The sequence below is a fragment of the Aspergillus brasiliensis genome (assembly GCF_001889945.1).
Source record: "Aspergillus brasiliensis CBS 101740 unplaced genomic scaffold ASPBRscaffold_18, whole genome shotgun sequence".
In the NCBI taxonomy this organism is placed as follows: Eukaryota; Fungi; Ascomycota; class Eurotiomycetes; order Eurotiales; family Aspergillaceae; genus Aspergillus; species Aspergillus brasiliensis.
This window is the reverse complement of record NW_027137459.1, coordinates 522763-539067: the sequence shown is the minus strand read 5'-3', so window position 1 is coordinate 539067 and position 16305 is coordinate 522763. Positions and strand designations below refer to the sequence as shown.

At 49.6% G+C, this 16305-nt stretch overlaps 7 protein-coding genes across 7 annotated transcripts; 5 read left to right on the top strand and 2 right to left on the bottom strand.

Annotated features, from left to right (window-relative positions):
- Positions 1 to 778: 778 nt before the first annotated feature.
- ASPBRDRAFT_187842 (TMEM14 family protein) lies at positions 779 to 1304 on the top strand (the record flags this gene model as incomplete). The annotated part of the gene is made up of 3 exons (XM_067620112.1): positions 779 to 815; positions 882 to 974; positions 1039 to 1304. 3 exons carry the CDS (start codon positions 779 to 781, stop codon positions 1233 to 1235), a joined length of 327 nt encoding a protein of 108 aa, XP_067474254.1. The 3' UTR covers positions 1236 to 1304.
- A 478-nt stretch (positions 1305 to 1782) lies between these two features.
- On the bottom strand, positions 1783 to 2580 carry ASPBRDRAFT_136874 (A4/G1 family peptidase; the record flags this gene model as incomplete). Its single annotated transcript, XM_067618843.1, has 1 exon — positions 1783 to 2580. One exon carries the CDS (start codon positions 2578 to 2580, stop codon positions 1783 to 1785), a length of 798 nt encoding a protein of 265 aa, XP_067474253.1.
- Positions 2581 to 3584: 1004 nt separating this feature from the next.
- On the top strand, positions 3585 to 4328 carry ASPBRDRAFT_48541 (uncharacterized protein). The gene has a single exon (XM_067626107.1). The coding sequence runs from the start codon at positions 3650 to 3652 to the stop codon at positions 3914 to 3916; it is 267 nt and encodes an 88-aa protein (XP_067474252.1). The 5' UTR covers positions 3585 to 3649; the 3' UTR covers positions 3917 to 4328.
- Positions 4329 to 4786: 458 nt separating this feature from the next.
- Positions 4787 to 6464, top strand: ASPBRDRAFT_359248 (HNH endonuclease signature motif containing protein). Its single transcript, XM_067623401.1, has 3 exons — positions 4787 to 5149; positions 5208 to 5542; positions 5590 to 6464. Exons 1-3 carry the CDS (start codon positions 4933 to 4935, stop codon positions 6379 to 6381), a joined length of 1344 nt encoding a protein of 447 aa, XP_067474251.1. The 5' UTR covers positions 4787 to 4932; the 3' UTR covers positions 6382 to 6464.
- Positions 6465 to 8517: 2053 nt separating this feature from the next.
- ASPBRDRAFT_136740 (tyrosinase family protein) lies at positions 8518 to 9726 on the top strand (the record flags this gene model as incomplete). Its single annotated transcript, XM_067618822.1, has 4 exons — positions 8518 to 8856; positions 8914 to 8999; positions 9067 to 9388; positions 9448 to 9726. The coding sequence occupies 4 exons, from the start codon at positions 8518 to 8520 to the stop codon at positions 9724 to 9726; spliced, it is 1026 nt and encodes a 341-aa protein (XP_067474250.1).
- Positions 9727 to 10589: 863 nt separating this feature from the next.
- On the top strand, positions 10590 to 13703 carry ASPBRDRAFT_200609 (uncharacterized protein; the record flags this gene model as incomplete). The annotated part of the gene is made up of 2 exons (XM_067621456.1): positions 10590 to 10779; positions 13468 to 13703. 2 exons carry the CDS (start codon positions 10590 to 10592, stop codon positions 13701 to 13703), a joined length of 426 nt encoding a protein of 141 aa, XP_067474249.1.
- Positions 13704 to 14879: 1176 nt separating this feature from the next.
- ASPBRDRAFT_34734 (uncharacterized protein) lies at positions 14880 to 15353 on the bottom strand (the record flags this gene model as incomplete). Its single annotated transcript, XM_067623265.1, has 2 exons — positions 14880 to 15002; positions 15069 to 15353. The coding sequence occupies 2 exons, from the start codon at positions 15351 to 15353 to the stop codon at positions 14880 to 14882; spliced, it is 408 nt and encodes a 135-aa protein (XP_067474248.1).
- Positions 15354 to 16305: the final 952 nt, after the last annotated feature.

Below are 16305 nucleotides of genomic sequence, written 5' to 3'. Positions count from 1 at the left end.
TAAATTATTATTGTTATATATAACTAATAGATAGTATCAGTATATAACTATTCTATTACAGGTTTGTTTTTCTTTAATTATAATTCAATAAATATTCTCGACTGGTATCTAACCTTGTAACGGTTACGTGTAATTACCCGGTTTTGGTGAGGTTGTATGTTTTAGAAGTAATATTTTTAATAAATAATAGTTAGTAACCGCTCTACAACCGTAAAGTAACCAACCGTTACCGTGTATAACGGTTCAACCACCATTTGAAAATAGTTGATAACAGTGAAAATATATATATAATTAAAGTAAAATCTGTTGGTTATAGTGTGCTACTATCTATAACTATTCCTGACTATACTATGACCCTCTCTACGCACGCCCCCGGGCCCCTATAAGTTAGTATTTATAAATAGAAACTGCATGATTTTAGGTTTAGGACCCGGTGCTGGCACTACCAAGTAGTACCTGAACCAATATATATATTAGCTGCACTGCACAGCCATCCTTCACCAGCGGGAACTTAACGCATAAATCTCAAAGCTTTAGTGTCTGGTGATAAAAATGTAGTCAAGAGATGAAAACCATAGCTTAAACATATTCACTAGTACTACCTACTTCATAAAGTCCTTGTCAAGCATTTCCACAACATCTGATTGGCTACCACGCTCGGCCTTTCGCCCTCCGAGCATCCGGAATGCCGAGAAGGACACCAACTTGGCATTCATTCCTCCAAGTTTAATTCCTAATCTTCAAACAATCCCACCATCATTCCAATAATATCGAAATCATGGCCGAACACCCCTCCTTTACTCTGGCTTGCCTGCGTAAGCTCACACCTCTCTAACTGCATCAGCTATCAAACATGAACTAAACACCTGGTACCCAAACAGTCCCGGTAGGCGGCGTCGCCGGTTACATGCGGACGCGCTCCGCCCCGTCCCTGATCGCAGGCGTTGGTCTGGGTCTGTCCTACGCCTATGCAGGTACGTATCACCAGCTATATTTTTTAGTTCATAAAACAAGCAGGTACTGATAAGTATGTGACAGGCTACCTCATCAAAGAAAACAAAGACTACGGCACAGAATTGGCCCTAGGCAACAGTGTGGTCCTCCTCGTGTCGGGTCTCATGCGTACGATCAAGACTCGTGCTAGAGCTCCGATTCCTCTGGCGTTGGGTGCGACGGGTCTGTTGGCGTCCTTTTATTATCAGAAGAAGGTGCGCGAGTTTAGGTTTGGGGTTTAAACGCATTGGAGTAGGTCTACAGACTGTATTTCATGAGTGCTAGAATAGCATGAATTGTATATTATTGTATCATCGGTTGTTGCACTTTGGTCTTGATTGTGCACTACGTAGGTAGTTGTGGGTGGGTTCTGATTGTTGTGTGAGGGATCGCAGTGGATTGCTTGATTACTTGGGTCACAGTCTGCTGTATTGGAGCCTGTGGGAATGGGCGTATGGCTATCCATCGGTTCCTTAGTCTAGAGTTCATTTCTATTGGTTGATCTATTGGGGCTAACATGCCCCTGGCAAGTCTGCCTTATCTTTAGAGGGGAAATACATGTTAAGTAGTCTAGCGCGATGACGCCCTAAGCGGTATAGTCCAACGTTGGTTCGATTAATCAATAAAGACAAACTAAACATCATATATAATCAAATACAAACATTTGCAAACTCGGCTTTTGGAAGTATCAACAGGGGCTAGCCCAGGTCAACAGACCAATCTGGTTTCCGTCACTCATCTCACCATTGCCATCGAGGACATCCTGCTGGCGGTCCACTGTCCAATAACTTAGACATACTTGACAATAACCTCGCTGCTAGTGACAGAAACAGAGGTCAGCACCTCGCTCTGCTCAATGTCGATGATGGTGGCATCCTCAGGGCCCACGGAGGAGCCATCCTTGGTCGCAGAAGCGCTAGTGAAAGTGACGGTGCCAAAGTCGGCAAACGGCACCAGGGAGTCATCCTCCTCAAAGTCCTCGACGATCCACTCCGCGTTGTACTCGCAGAGGTCACCATCAACACCACCAGTGAAGCTGTGGGTGACCGACTTTCCGGTGCTCACGTTCTCAATCGTGGCCGTACCGGTGGTGTCGCTGCTGGCATCGACGGTGACCTTGATGGTGTTACCGGCCGAGATGGTGATGCCGCTGAAGTCGTAGGCATAGTCCGGGTACCACTCGTACCAGGCATCGTAGCTCACCGAGCTGCCCTGGACACAAAAGTCCACCCCGGTCTGGAGGATGGCGGTGTCACAGGTATCACCGTCAATGCCCACCCAGGCAGAGGCACAGTACTCCTCGCGGCTGGAGCCACCCGAGGGCACGGAGGGGGTAGGCACGACGAACTCGGCGGTCACGGCCGTGTAGCCAGTGCCAATCAAGACGGCACCGGCCCAGTTGGAGCTGTACTCCGTGTTCGAGGTGCCGTTGAGGGTGAGGACATCCTTGGTGCCAGGCTTAAAGGGAGGGTTGCTCTGGCGGTTCAAGGCCCGCTTGGCACGAGCAGCCTGGCGCTTGGCCGTCAGAGGAGCGGCCACGGCGGTGGTGGCCAGCAGGCCAGCGGTCAAGAGAGCAGTGGTCTTCATCTTGGAGATATGCTTGTAAGGGATTGAAGTGAGAAAGTGTCAGATGTTTGAACTTGAGTGGAAGAGGCTTGATGCTGCTGGATGAGACCTATCTGGTAGGGATTTGGCCCTGCTTTTATACCCTTTCAGTGCCTCTTCTCTCCCTATTGAAGCCCAATTTCAATTTATCCGCCGATTCCGGTTCTTCCTCTTCTGCTGCAATATCGAGCAGATAACAACTACCCGGATACGAAATTGACGCATTCCCTATCGACCAGGGCATCGATGATAGACCGTTGGTGGCTGATGGTGCCAAGACGCCTAAGCGATGGCGTCTCCTCTCCAGGATGATTGAAGCTCATTTCGCTTAGTTCGGGACTGGCGAAGGAGGGTCTTGGACAAAAGCTTCAACGTTCCAAGCATTCTTGGATACGGGAGGATGGCAGTTGGCGTTTTAAGCATCAGGCGTAAATCTTGCGCTGCCGTATACAGACGATCAGCATCTGTTTCCAACGTGGAGCACAACGACAACAGGTACGATCGGTTTGGTGTGAAAGTGGTAAGGATAGTCCACCTGAGGATATCAGTTGTTGTGCTCCATTCTCCAACTGCAGACCTGCAGGAGACCAGTTAACCACATGAGACCAGGGAACGCTTTACCCAAACGGTGTATCCATCAGACTATCCTTTCCGGTGATGACGACGTGTGGTTGTGGTGTGATGATAACGAGAGGAACGATCTATTGGTTCCTTGGGGATCGTCCCGTGTGTGGCAGATAAACTTCATTTAGGATGAAGAATGGGGGGATCAATGAATGGCTCGTGCCTTGCCGAGCCTGCAAGCGCCGGAGAAATCAATTTAATTAACCTTGGCACCGTCCGCTTGTCTATCGGCAACGATATGCGATGCACCATGGGAAGCGGATCTCGGCCGCTGTAAGAACATGCGCTGGATGTCTATGCTGGACAATGAGAGCAGCGAGGGCACTGCCCTCATGTCAACATCATCAATTCAAATCCCCAGTCTGCAACCATATTGAACATGCATCGGAGAGGAAACAATAGCCCCTGGAGAGGCATAACTACCGACATGAGGGGTGTGGCGTGGCCAACAGGCAACGGGCCGGAGTCCGTCGGGATATCCACTGCTTCCCCGGCGCCGGTTCTTCACCCCCGCTTCGAATTCGTCACCATCGCAGCGGATCAATTCACATCTCTTATCATTGCTACCTCTGTCCGGAGTTTGCCATTGCCACTGCAGGAGGCATATGGCTTCAAGTCCGGAAGATACGGGGATCATTCAGAACGGCGAAGCGGATATCTGTCCAAATGGGGAACGGATGCCGCACGAACTTGAGATCAGCCTTCCTGGATGAACTCAGGGGCTCTATACCATGAAGTCCCCGAGCCTGCTAATAGTAGTCTGGCTACACGGACCCCTCGAGTCTGAAGTATGGGTAACATCCATTGTTGAGGGTGACTCGACCTGCACGACGGGGAGCGCCGTGGCCGTGATTTGGAGTCTCTCGGGCAAAGTGTTTTCATGCCAAGATGACTAGATATGCACCTATGAATCGGTAAAAGTTGCCCGTATTGTGGTTAGACCAACGCAGTCAATGTAATGGTCATGTGGACGAATCTTGTAAGTGTGATACCTAGGACGGAACATCCCACTAGGTTCATTCTCAGTGTGAGGAATGAGCAAGAGACACCAGTTTGATCTCCCTGGAACAGACGGGGAGAGCGTTGAAGTATGTGGAGTTGCTGAGATCATGTTTCATTCGACTGTACAATTTATGCTGCTCTGAGAATTCTAACTTGAGCGACGTTAGCAAGATAGGTGCCGAATTGACCCACAAGATCTACGAGGAGTGTTACCAGACATAGTTTGAAGTAACCGAAACCGACGATCAACCCGACGTCGATCGTTGCTCGAAGAGGCTGGCAGCTCGTCTGGCGATCACTTCTCAGATCCAAGTGTAAACAGTCCATGGAATTGAAATCGAGAAGCGAGCATGTGCTGATTCAAGCGTCGACTATCGATGTATTTTCGGGTATGTTCAGCTAAGCTCACAGTGGCCTAGGGGCTTGGCTGGAAGGCTTTTACAGCTGGCTCCTTATATATATAAGGTGTTCCTGGTTCGTGGGCTTATATTATACTATCATGACATATAGTATATACAAGATGTACTTACATTCAGATGGTGTCATATTTCGGGGACGGCAGAGCATCATGTGATCGCACAAATCAGTTTTTCTAAAACATCCCGTCATACAACATCTGGCAGACATCAACTGCATGATAGTTAGGTACATCAAAGAATTCGCAAGACCAGCTACACTCCCATCAATCTCTTTCTCAAGTTCATTCTCATGATGGAGGGCCCGGGTGCTCCCTTCGAGGAGATGGAACGACGCGAGCTGATCAACAATATCACCAGCAAGATGGCGTATAGTGTCGCAGTTCCAACTGCAAGGGCATTCTTGTGGCTTTGTGACTCGGATAAGCTCAGCGAATTTGCCGAGCAACCAGGTAGTGCGCTCATACAACGTTTACTAGGCATTGAATCATTGAAGATCGTCCCGAAGTGTAAGTACATGACTGTCCTGGGCATTGAGGATACTAAAAGATCTCATTGTTTGCCAAGGGACGCAACGAGACCCACAATCTCCATCCAAACTGAACTCTGTCGTCCCCTCGCCAGCCCACAGACAAGAAGTAGCCTCTCTCGAGGCATCGCCAACCGCTTCTGGTCCCTCTAGAGGGATAGAATCGAGATCTCCGAATGCTCGACGAACCTTGACACTGGACACAACGCATCTGGGCACAGGGGATCAGGATGAAATGACAAAGTCCCCTGGGGAGCCATTCCCCTCAAGTCCATCGACACCGATCCGGACGGCAAAAAAGCGACCGGGTGAGCCGCTAGACTCGCCCCAACCGAGTAAGAGGTTGAGAAGGGATGAGCTGAGCAAAAAGGCTGTAAGATAGCTGATAATTCTTGAAGTACAACGCTGACAATGTAAAAGTGCCGTGAACGGGACGTGTCTTGTATTCTAACACACGCACCGTCAGACGTTTGCGATGTTGCTCACCTATACCCGTTTGCGTTACGCGATGAAAAGAGTGCATTTACTGTCTTGTTCTGGGATACGCTAAGATGCTTCTGGTCGGAAGAAAGAGTCCAACAATGGCGCGACGGAGTATTTTCAGATGCAAAAGGGACTGAGAGACCGGAGAACTTAATCCTCCTCAACCCACTGGCGCACAGACTCCACTCCAAAGCCCTGTTTGCTTTGGAGCCATGCGGAATTGACGAAGAAAAGAAAAACCTAACGCTGCGATTCTGGTGGTTGCAACAGTCGAAGCCAGTGGGAGCTACGGATTTGTCTGAGATCCCAGAACTTCCAGCTAACTACGATCCGGAGCCGGCAGGCATATGCCTCTACAATCCAGTACGCCACCAAACCATAAAGTCCGGGGAATACATCGTAGTGACGACCCCGGATCCCGTTCGCCTCCCTCTCCCGGATACCAGAATTTTAGACATGCAATGGGTGCTCCAGCGCCTTGCCGCTCTTAGCGGCGCCGCAGAGCCGGAGGAGTTGGACAACGATGACGATGACGACGATGACGGTATGGACGACTTTGGTTTCAAGCTCATGTCAGCACTGCAATCCTCGAGTGTGGCCCATCGATCTCAAAATTCCCCCCCGTCGTCGTTGAGCGATGGATCAGGAGCCACTATGAAGTACAGTTTGCATTTCCCGGCCACCGAAACTGAGACAGAGACTGGAGACCATGCGATCGATGACTCCTAGGTGTGGGCGCAAAGAGACTTGCCCCTGAGTCTGCCTTTCTTCTTGTGGCCCCAAAGTATCATGATTTATCCCAATTTGCCAAAGAAATTTCTCTTTTTTTTTCCCTCCAGATTTTGCTTTATGCAAGAAAGTTATATGTATGTCAAGAAGTTCATCCTATCTTCATTATGCAAAATGAATGTCAGCTGAGCCTAGACACTGTTGTTGCTTTCTGAATGCATATAATCCCAGTAGATTCCTGTAAAATCCACCCCCACTGGCGGTACTATTATTATAGTAATCTACTAGGGGGATCCTGTAAAAGACTTCCACGGGAGACTCGGATAATATATAACGAACATATAGCTATAGTAATCTTCTAGGGGGATCTTGTAAAAGGCTTCCACGGGAGACTCGGATAATATATAACGAATATATAGCCGGTATCTTATTATCAACATACCGGGTTGTTTGGGGAAAGTCTAGTCCAAAGGACTGCTCACTGTGTAGTGATGTCCACTCATTTTGCATTCGACACGGCAGGATGGCTGTCTGCAAGCCTGTGCTTCTATAGATGGTGTCCCCACGCCGCCGTCGCCTTTCAGTGAGCCTGCAGAGCTGTAGAACCGAAGGCTTCACCTGCACTCCACCCGGTTGGTCCTGGGCAATCGATATCATTGATGCCGGTCCACCCTGTCTTCTTGATCTTTGGTGCACGAAGGACCCCGTCTCTGAAACAAAAGAGGCGATTGGCATAGCAAGGGCTTCTCCACTAATCGTATTCGTGTCCCTGTGTCTAAAACTGAAAAGATCCCATGATAAGATCTTGGTTCTCTTGGTGCTGCGAAGATTTTTCTGAGCGGAGTCCAACAACGAGAGCGCGGTTCCACCAGCAGTGCAGTTTGCTGCCACGCAGCCCGCCTTCCCCGAGAAAAACTATGCTGTAGGCAATTCCTACCCTTATTATCGAGTCAGGACTAAACAAGGGGCTTAAATAAAGGGGGACACTACAAATATATTGGGCCAATCCTGACCTGTTTCTATCTATGGGCAGGGTGGGTCGGCAAAGTGGCCGGCTGCCATCGACAATCGAGATCATCAGCCGCTTGACAGTCACAGTGATCGGAATGATGGGCCCTTAATAGATCCACCAGTGTGCTTAGTCTCTATCTCTGTACCGGCGATTAGCTTTTTCTAGCTTGCCGACAGGCCGGGACTCAGCAAAGCTTGGCTGGTTGACTGCCGACGCGCGTCAATGGCCCTCGCCTGGGGCATGCCAAGCCTGCCCTACGTGTTCCCGACGGGGCGCCTTACGGCATGGCTCTCTTTTTGAAGCTATTCCCATGTGTAGCGCTGCCTGCCGGAATAATTCTTATCCCTGGCTCTCGGTTGCTAGAAGAGCCGCGTGTCTGATTGCTACCGATGAAGAATACTTCATCGGCATTTGTCCGTTTGAGGTGCCTTACATTCCGGAAGCAATCCGTGAACAGTCGACAGCGCCGCTCCGCATCCACTCGTGGGCCACGGACGTCTCCAACTACAGAGCATCCTTCTATCTTCCGCTGTCACTCGAACTGCTCTCTTGAGCGTGTGAGAACCCGGCGCTTGTGTTGAGCACTCATCCGACTGCGTCATGTATTAGTTCCCCGATCATGTAGTGACCGGGATTATATGCCTGCCTCGACAACCTCTGCTGTTCGTTGTCGTGAAGATGCAGAAGATTCATTCGAAAGTAACCAACATTCTCTGGTTTGGTGTGGCTGAAACCTTGGCCTCCTGAAATACACTCCGCTATCATCACTGATGTGGACCGTTCGACGTACGCCTCTCCATTCCCATGTCACCGGCTTTGCCAGCCTTATGGAAGAAATCTTCGAGACCTTTCCCAATTCATACCGTTCAATGCCGATCACAGGATAGAAGAATGGTTTTGAAGGCACCATTGATGGCCGTTGGGTTATCGACCTGGATGATGGGAGGTATAAAAGGGCATGAGTTACAGCTGAGATCTCGAGGTCTCTATCTTCTTTACATCGTCATTCATTTCTGTTTTCCTTCGAGTAATCAATCCTTTTTCACGTTCATTTACCTCTTTTCTTTTTCTGACACTCTTTCTTAATCTCAATTTCAAGCCTCTTTTCTCTTCCACTTCACAGGATGAAGTTTTCTTCGTTTGTGGTGGCATTGGCTCTGGCAGCCTCTACCTCTGCTGCTGCCGTCCCACATGCAACGTCTAATACGGCCCAAATCGAGAGCACTTCGTATGAGATTCCCGGATTCTTCAGTCGGAACTGCACCCGCGAGAAGATGACTGTCCGTAAGGAATGGCGCCACTTGACCACGCACGAGCAGAACAGTTTCCTGGACTCGGTTCAGTGCTTGATGAACAAGCCGGCCCAATCCGGACTGACGGCGACGACCAGTCGCTTCAGTGATCTCCAGGCCCTGCACCGTGGAATGACCAATACGGCGTATGCGGATATCATCCACCATGTGGTAGGTCAATCTGATACGTTGTGATGAGCCAGTTAGACCCACTAACACCCTGGTCAGGGACAATTCCTCCCCTGGCATCGCTACTATATGCACATTTATGAGTCCCTTCTTCGTAATGAGTGTGGCTACAGCAGTCCTATGCCGTATGTATCTCTAATTCATTCCCCTGTGGCGCATTCCATTACCCCATGATACTAACAAAACTTCCAGCTGGTGGGATGAGCAAAAGGACGCCGATAGCGGCAACATGTGGCAATCATCGATGTGGGGAGCGGATGCCTTTGGCGGCAATGGTACGGGGTCCGACTACTGTGTGCGCGATGGTCGGTTCTCCAACCTCACTTTGCACATTGGGCCGGGTGATGAAGACACGGACTACTGCTTGCGCCGCGCATGGGACACCGAGAAGGCGATCGCCAACGCCAACAGCACCGCGCTCGAAAAGTGCAATGCCTACAACACTTATGCTCCATGGTGGAACTGCATCTCCAACATTCCCCACAAGGGTGTACACACCTATATCGGCGGTGTGGTATGTGACACTTGAGTCAATCCCGAGCTGTATGGTGATACTGACTGACAAATGCGCAGATGGCGGACATCAAGTCCTCCCCAGGAGACCCGATTTTCTTCATGCACCACATGTACATTGACCGGGTGTGGTGGAAGTGGCAGCAACAGGATCCCATCAACCGATTGTACGACATCAGTGGACCGACTCTGAACCACACGGCCAATGTCGAACCGGCGGGAGGCTGGCAGAATGCGACTCTTCACTATGAACTCTCCTCCTTCAACATCATGCCCAATACCACCATTGCCGAGGTGATGAACACCCAGGGAGGTTATCTCTGCTACGGATATGACTGAGCCAGCATACTTGATGGGGATACCTCTCCTGGTTCTTTATCCCCTGATCAGCGTCTTAGACTTTCACTATAGACATTTGCATTTGATAGAAGTTAAAATAGACTTGGATAGATATTCACATACACTGCCGTACCATGGATTGTCTTTAACACCGAAGTAACGAGGTATCTCCAGATCGAGCGTTGTATGTAGTACTAACTGTCTAGTATGAATATAATCCTATGAGTACGCATCTTGAACTCAGCCCAACTGATTCATACGCCGTATATTCGAGCTCTGGAATCCAGCGCACATGAACAACCGACGCAATGCGATACATTCCGACGGCTACTATCTCGTATGGTTCAAAAAAACATGATGCAAGACCACTTCTACAAGAAGAGAATGAAAAGATACATGATAAAAAAAAAGTAGATAAAAATATCACATTAGCATAAAACTTGAATATATGACATAGGCATTCGCGAAATGCAGGATTAGGGTCCACGCGTAAAAATAATATGTCGCCCAGCAGAAGTATCAAGTTCTAGGGTCGTCCCGTTAAGGCGTGACCAATGCACCAACGAGGATTCGTTCTGATAAAGTACGAAGAAAGCTCCAGAAGGACGTTGTTGCCATTCTAACTTTACTGCTTTCTTGCATTTTGCACATATGGTGATATCCAGCATAACAGATACGGGAGATATAATGGCCGTGATGTCCATTACATCGTCTGCGACGAAGTTATATATAAAATATCCCCCGTCTTTATCTTCTGCTTCGGTGGTAATAATCCGGCTTCTATCAAGAGAGACCTTGAGCTCTAAACTCTGCTACAGTCTCTACACGTGGATACTTCGCTTTCACGACACAACCATCTCCTCATGAGCTTTTCGGCAGTTCTGGCGAGCACTGTGTGCCTAGCCTCGTGCGCTGCCTCTGGCGAGCCATCTCTTTGCACCATCACCATCTTGCCGCTCACTCTCTTGGTGGGTCTGGCTGCCATCGGTCGTATCTTCCCAAGCGATTCGGCGGCCGAAGATATGGTCCATGATGCGCCCATGGGCAGAAGACGTATGCGCCAAGGGATCGGCCGTTCAGCGAATCCTGCAAGGGAGGCCTAACTGGTAAGTCTCATTGGCGCCCTCTCCACTGTGATTCTCCCCAAGCGGAAATGCTGATCTTTGATGGTTCGGGAAGGCTTGGATCTTCGCCAACCCATCCACTCCAGCTTTCTGGAACTGAAGTGATCTGTGCACGCTATCCCTGAACGTTGGCCATTGAAGGAACTGCGATGTGATTCCTGCGATATGATGTTGACAGCGGTGCTGCCGTCGATTTTCTTGGATTTTTGCGTAAACCCTTCTGCTTAGTCTTCCCCTGGACGGGCAACCTCCGCAGACACTACTACAGTAATGTAGTCACCTCTTGTATGTACTTGTTACGTATATCATGTGAATATTTACCCTGAAATAGCTGCCTGCAGATATAGATGAAGCGCTAGAAACATACCAGTTGCTCGCCTTACCTATACCCCTTGCGTATGTGATAGCTCTTTAGTATGGGGAAGAGGGCTGCGTGATTCATGTGACGTCAAATGGTAACCTCGTACAACACGACTGTAGTTCAGTCAATTGGCCTTCAGCTGGGAACTTCTTATCACCAACAGTAGTGGTCCTTGAAACCAACCAACCCACTACAGGTCAACCATGACACAACCTCGAGCCTTGCCGCCGCGCCTTACTCGGACAACTTCAAAATAACAGTGGATCACTGTGTAGTGGGGACCCTAATCGATGACCTCCCATGCGTATACTATGCTTCCAACCGTGCCACCCATAGCTTGCAATCTTTTAGGCCCCCAACCGGACAACATGAGTCAACCAGCCGCTCAGGGTCGAATTGCATCCCGGGCGGAGAATATACCCGCCAGGCGCATATCCCAAGGCCTAAGCGTGGCAGTTCCACTTTGACGGGTGGAGCATTAAGTTCATTGCGGGCGTATTGAGCTTCTAGGTAGTAAGTAACAGGTCCCTGATCTGACTTCTTTGGACGTATGGAACCCATTCCTGAACTCTATTGGAATCAAGATACCTCTCTTCATCGTGCAATAAGGCTGTTCCGGACGGTTGAACCACTTCCTGTCTCCATTGATAGGCAGTGGAGTTTCCGTATGAAGACTGATAGTGTTCTCTATTGACCTCTCTTGCATGCTCTCGGAGTTATTACCTATTCGAAGAGAATTGCGAGCCGTCTGCATCTGTATCTTCCTCGTGGATCTACATTACAATGTGCAGATCCTCACTTCCGCAGCAATGCGAGGGCTAATGTTACGCTTCAGCATGCGCTGCAGCACAGAAGTACATCCGCTCAGGTCTTGGCCTGGTGCAAGATGACCGTTTAATAGGAGCTCAATAATAGCATCATTGGTGGGTATACACCCCGACAAGGTGCAGAAACAGGTTCAACATGCAGGACTGTGGATAAACATGTGGTCAGTCAATGGATGAAAACGGAGGCAGGTAAGGAAAGCTGGCTCTGCTGCACCGACGTTGCAGATTATATGCTGTCACAATGTAAATAACCTGATTTTGGACCCTGATTGTGGGTCTCTTCGGGGACTATGACTCGGATGTACCGCCATATGCAGTTTATTTGATGGATTCTGATTCATACCTCCATTATCCTATCTCGGGATTGCAGCACCCCACGCTTCCCTTACATCTTACATAGCTTCCATCTTGATTCATGTCTGCCTGTATACCTCCATTGTCCTGATTCAGGCAGTCGTCTGAGAGCAGGACATTGAACATATCACTTTGGCATGAAACTTGGTATTGAATTGTTCGGGTTATGCTTTGTCTCAGGCAGCAACTAATCAAATGGTTACTAGAATGACGGCGTACAAACAGACCCCAGGCCCCAGAACCACATTCAATCTTTCTAGCCCTGAAAGCCCTGGTAGTAAAGCTCCCGGTACCCCTTTCTTGTGGAATGACAGCCTTCCAGGAGCAGCAGCACCGTTGTGCCGCTGCAGGTTTCCCTGGCACCCGCATGACACCAACCTGGCTGGTGCTGGGCCTGTATATACGTAACTTCCAGAATGAGAAAGGGGGCCTTCAGATGAAGCGATGAGATGCAAATGCATCCCCTAGAGCATGAGACTTCTTCATTCACCGTACTTCCGTCAACCTGCTCTCGGCATCCTGGACGGGGCTTGGCTTCAGCACATCATCATGAGACTCGTCGGGATCCTCAGGCAATGGGAGATATAGTAAGAATCAACATTGTATCTCTCGGACCTACCTGGAAGGAAACTGTAATCGTCCAGTTAGCTCTGTCTCCCATCCGTAGACTTTGGTTGCGATTCTACACTATTTTTCTAGTACCGCATGCCCTGGTGGAGTCTATAGTCGCCCAGGTTGCCACAACGGGATATTGTACGTTTCTTTCAGGGCCGTGCGTCAATCATCCTTCCAAGGCCATTCAACCCGGTTTGTAAAGAAGGATTTCTAACCGATGGTGTATACCCCTCGTAGCACAGTACAGGAAGCAATCATTGGTTCAATGTCAAAGCGCTATTCGCCATAGAGACGCCATTTGCAATGTATTGGGATCCGTAGAGCTCGAGGTAAGGGAAGGGCGCCTGTTGACAGTACTCTGTGCTCCTCATCATCAATATTGAACTATCACTGATACTCTGTGAGTAGCACTCGACATACTGCTAGTTCCACCCCACTCAGACTGCTCTCTTCGGACCAGGCCTCTATCCTTCCATCGAGAAGGTATGGAATCCCACCAAATTCGCTCAGCTGTTCGATGCTCGCAACTCCAAGGCAGATGAACAGCTGTGGTCCCTGACAACAAGCAGCGGAGCATCATCTAACTATCGGCTGATCAACTCGGCAGGCCGTGCATTAGCCCTGCATGCGCAGCTGGAACAGCCGCTGATCGGCACGGACGCAGAACTCGATGCCATATCATCTCTTCCACTGTAATATATGATAACTGCGACTATCGACATGATAGCACTGCTAAGGCGTACTACGATCTGTTGTCAATTGTCAGCGTGCACTAAGGAGTATCGAGCACGGCCACCTGTGGGAATTTACATCAATCCGATGTTGATGGCAGTGAGATGCAGCGCCCAGTTGAAGAACTATAGACTGCGAGGCCAGTTCCAGAATTCGCAGGACTGCTCGACGTGCCAGGTTTACGATGCGATGACCTGGAAGGAGCGTGTGCCAGCTATTAGGGAGGCGCATGCGAAGAAGTATCTGGAATTACAGCTACATGGATACCGTCAGTGCGTATATGATCCTCAGTATGCCGGACTGATTGTGGTTGTTGGCAGACCTTCCGGCCGAATATACCGGGCTTCAGGATCAGTGGTCGGCGCTGCTATGCTGGGGTCTTCTTGTTCATGCAAGACTGACTACCTTATAATACTGTCTCTTGGTTGCTGGCTTCGTTTCAATTGAGCCCATAATATAAGTAATGAGTTATCGGTAGTTGAGTCTGAAATACATCCGTTTATGTGGTCACGCTTCGATTGCTGCTGATGGTAGCCCAGTCGGTGGTTGCTATAGAAATAGCTCAGTTACAACTATTCGCTATCTGCAACATGCTCTCGGATGTGGCCATGGGTCATGATATTGATAGTAGTCCTCTCCTCGACGATTGAGAAAAATCATCACTCCGTTCTACATAGTCCACTTCTATGATCAATGTTCATTTCTCAAGACATGTAGTGACTGGAGTTGCGTTGGAGGGTGCCATTCCTAGGCCAGTTCACGAAGTTTCATTGATAGGCTTTTTCCAGACCTATTGATGGAATTGACGAGCTACGATATGGCATGCTAGACGCATGAAGTCCAGAGACGAGCAAGTCATCGGATATCCGCCCGGATCGATTCCACCACAGCGGCATCCCATCCGACCTGCAACATGGCAATGCGGTTTCCAATCCAACCGATCAGCCGCAGACCCCGGTGTTCCTCCCTGTGACTCCAGTGAAATCGAGAATAGCTTGTATTGTCATCCGTGCCATGGTGCTAGTAATAATATCGCAGATATGGTATCCCAAACTCCAAACACTTTCAAAAGAATAATCGAGGCATTCAACTATGCAGAATCGCACGAGGTCATTGTACAGTGGCGTCTATGTGTTGCCCCTACTCTTCGTTCACCCGGCGTTTAAGCTCCTCGGCCTCCTCGGGGAATTCAGCGTAGTAGTCGGCGTACATCTCCAGCAGGGCCGTTGCGTTGCTTCGTTTAGCGATGGGGATGAATTGGATCTGGATAATTCGGTTCGGTTAGCAAACCCAGGGTAACCCGTATCAGATCCCTTTCAAGGCACATACCTCGTAGGAAGTGAACTTGTCGCCGTTAATGCACTTGCCGGGCGGCAGGGCATAGCCGGTACCGAGACATTTTGCTTCCGCAAATGCCGTGAGGACATAGTCACCAGGGCTGCCCCTGAGGGACTTGAAATTGGAACCCGTCAGAGTGTTACACTTATTCAGGGTTGTATCATCGGATGCGGTGCTGCCATCGCTAGGGCAGTCCTTGGCGGTGTAGCCGTGGATAGTCTGAGCCTGAGCGAAGGCACTGAGGGCCAGAGCGAGGAGAATGGACTTCAACTGCATGGTGGGCGACTGGTATGGAAGAAAAGGCAAGACAATGCGTTGAAACGAGTGTACTCCGATGCTGGTGGAAGTCAAAAGAACGGGACAAGAGAAGGAGGGACTGGTCCAGCGGGAGGATAAGCAACGGTCAGGAGAAAGAGCGATGGGCGAGGCAGCGGCGGCGTCGGGAATCAAATGGTGTGGTGGGTCAGGGGGAGGAAAAGACCAGAAGCAAAAAATAGATAGCCAGCCTTGAAAGTTGAAACAGGAACCGACCGAAGGACCAGTGGGGGCCGGGCTGGGCCAAACGGCGGCTGGATTCGCGGATGGAAGCCATGGATGGAGTTGGATGGATAGACTAGTGGCCGCTAGTCCGGGGGGCACGACGCGTCATTGGTGAATGAAGCCCATCAGGCTCCCACGGCGATTTTCCAAGGATCGGACGCGGTGCAAGTGGCAGTGATTGGCGGTGGGTTTCATGATCTGGATTGACGCTGATGGAAAGGCTCGATTGGCATGCCGAGGGTGAGTCGGGTAAAAGTATCTTTGATAAGTTGATGGGTCGCGGGATGCTTGATTGAATGCAGATGGACAGGGGAGGAGAACCGAGACTCTGCACGAAGTTATTCAGAATGAACAGAATGGATCAGATGCGATCAGGTGAGCGGGAGGCCATCAAGGCAAGGCAGAAAATCAACCCGAATAGGCCTAGTGGCCAGGCACCAATCATCACCAAACAAATCTCGACTTTCTACATCGCAGCAACCACCAAATAGAACGAGATCCTGCCCTTTTCTCCCTCGGCAGATCCCTAATTCCTGGGATATTATCTACTTGTAGCCGCCCAAAATGGCTTCTCTATTGCAGATGATCCTCGCATCATCTCAGACAGCGGGATCCAGATCGGTATCGACGATCCCCGGAATGTGTCTACTAGAGGATCTATTTTTATCCCCTCTAGTGGTCGGCCCAA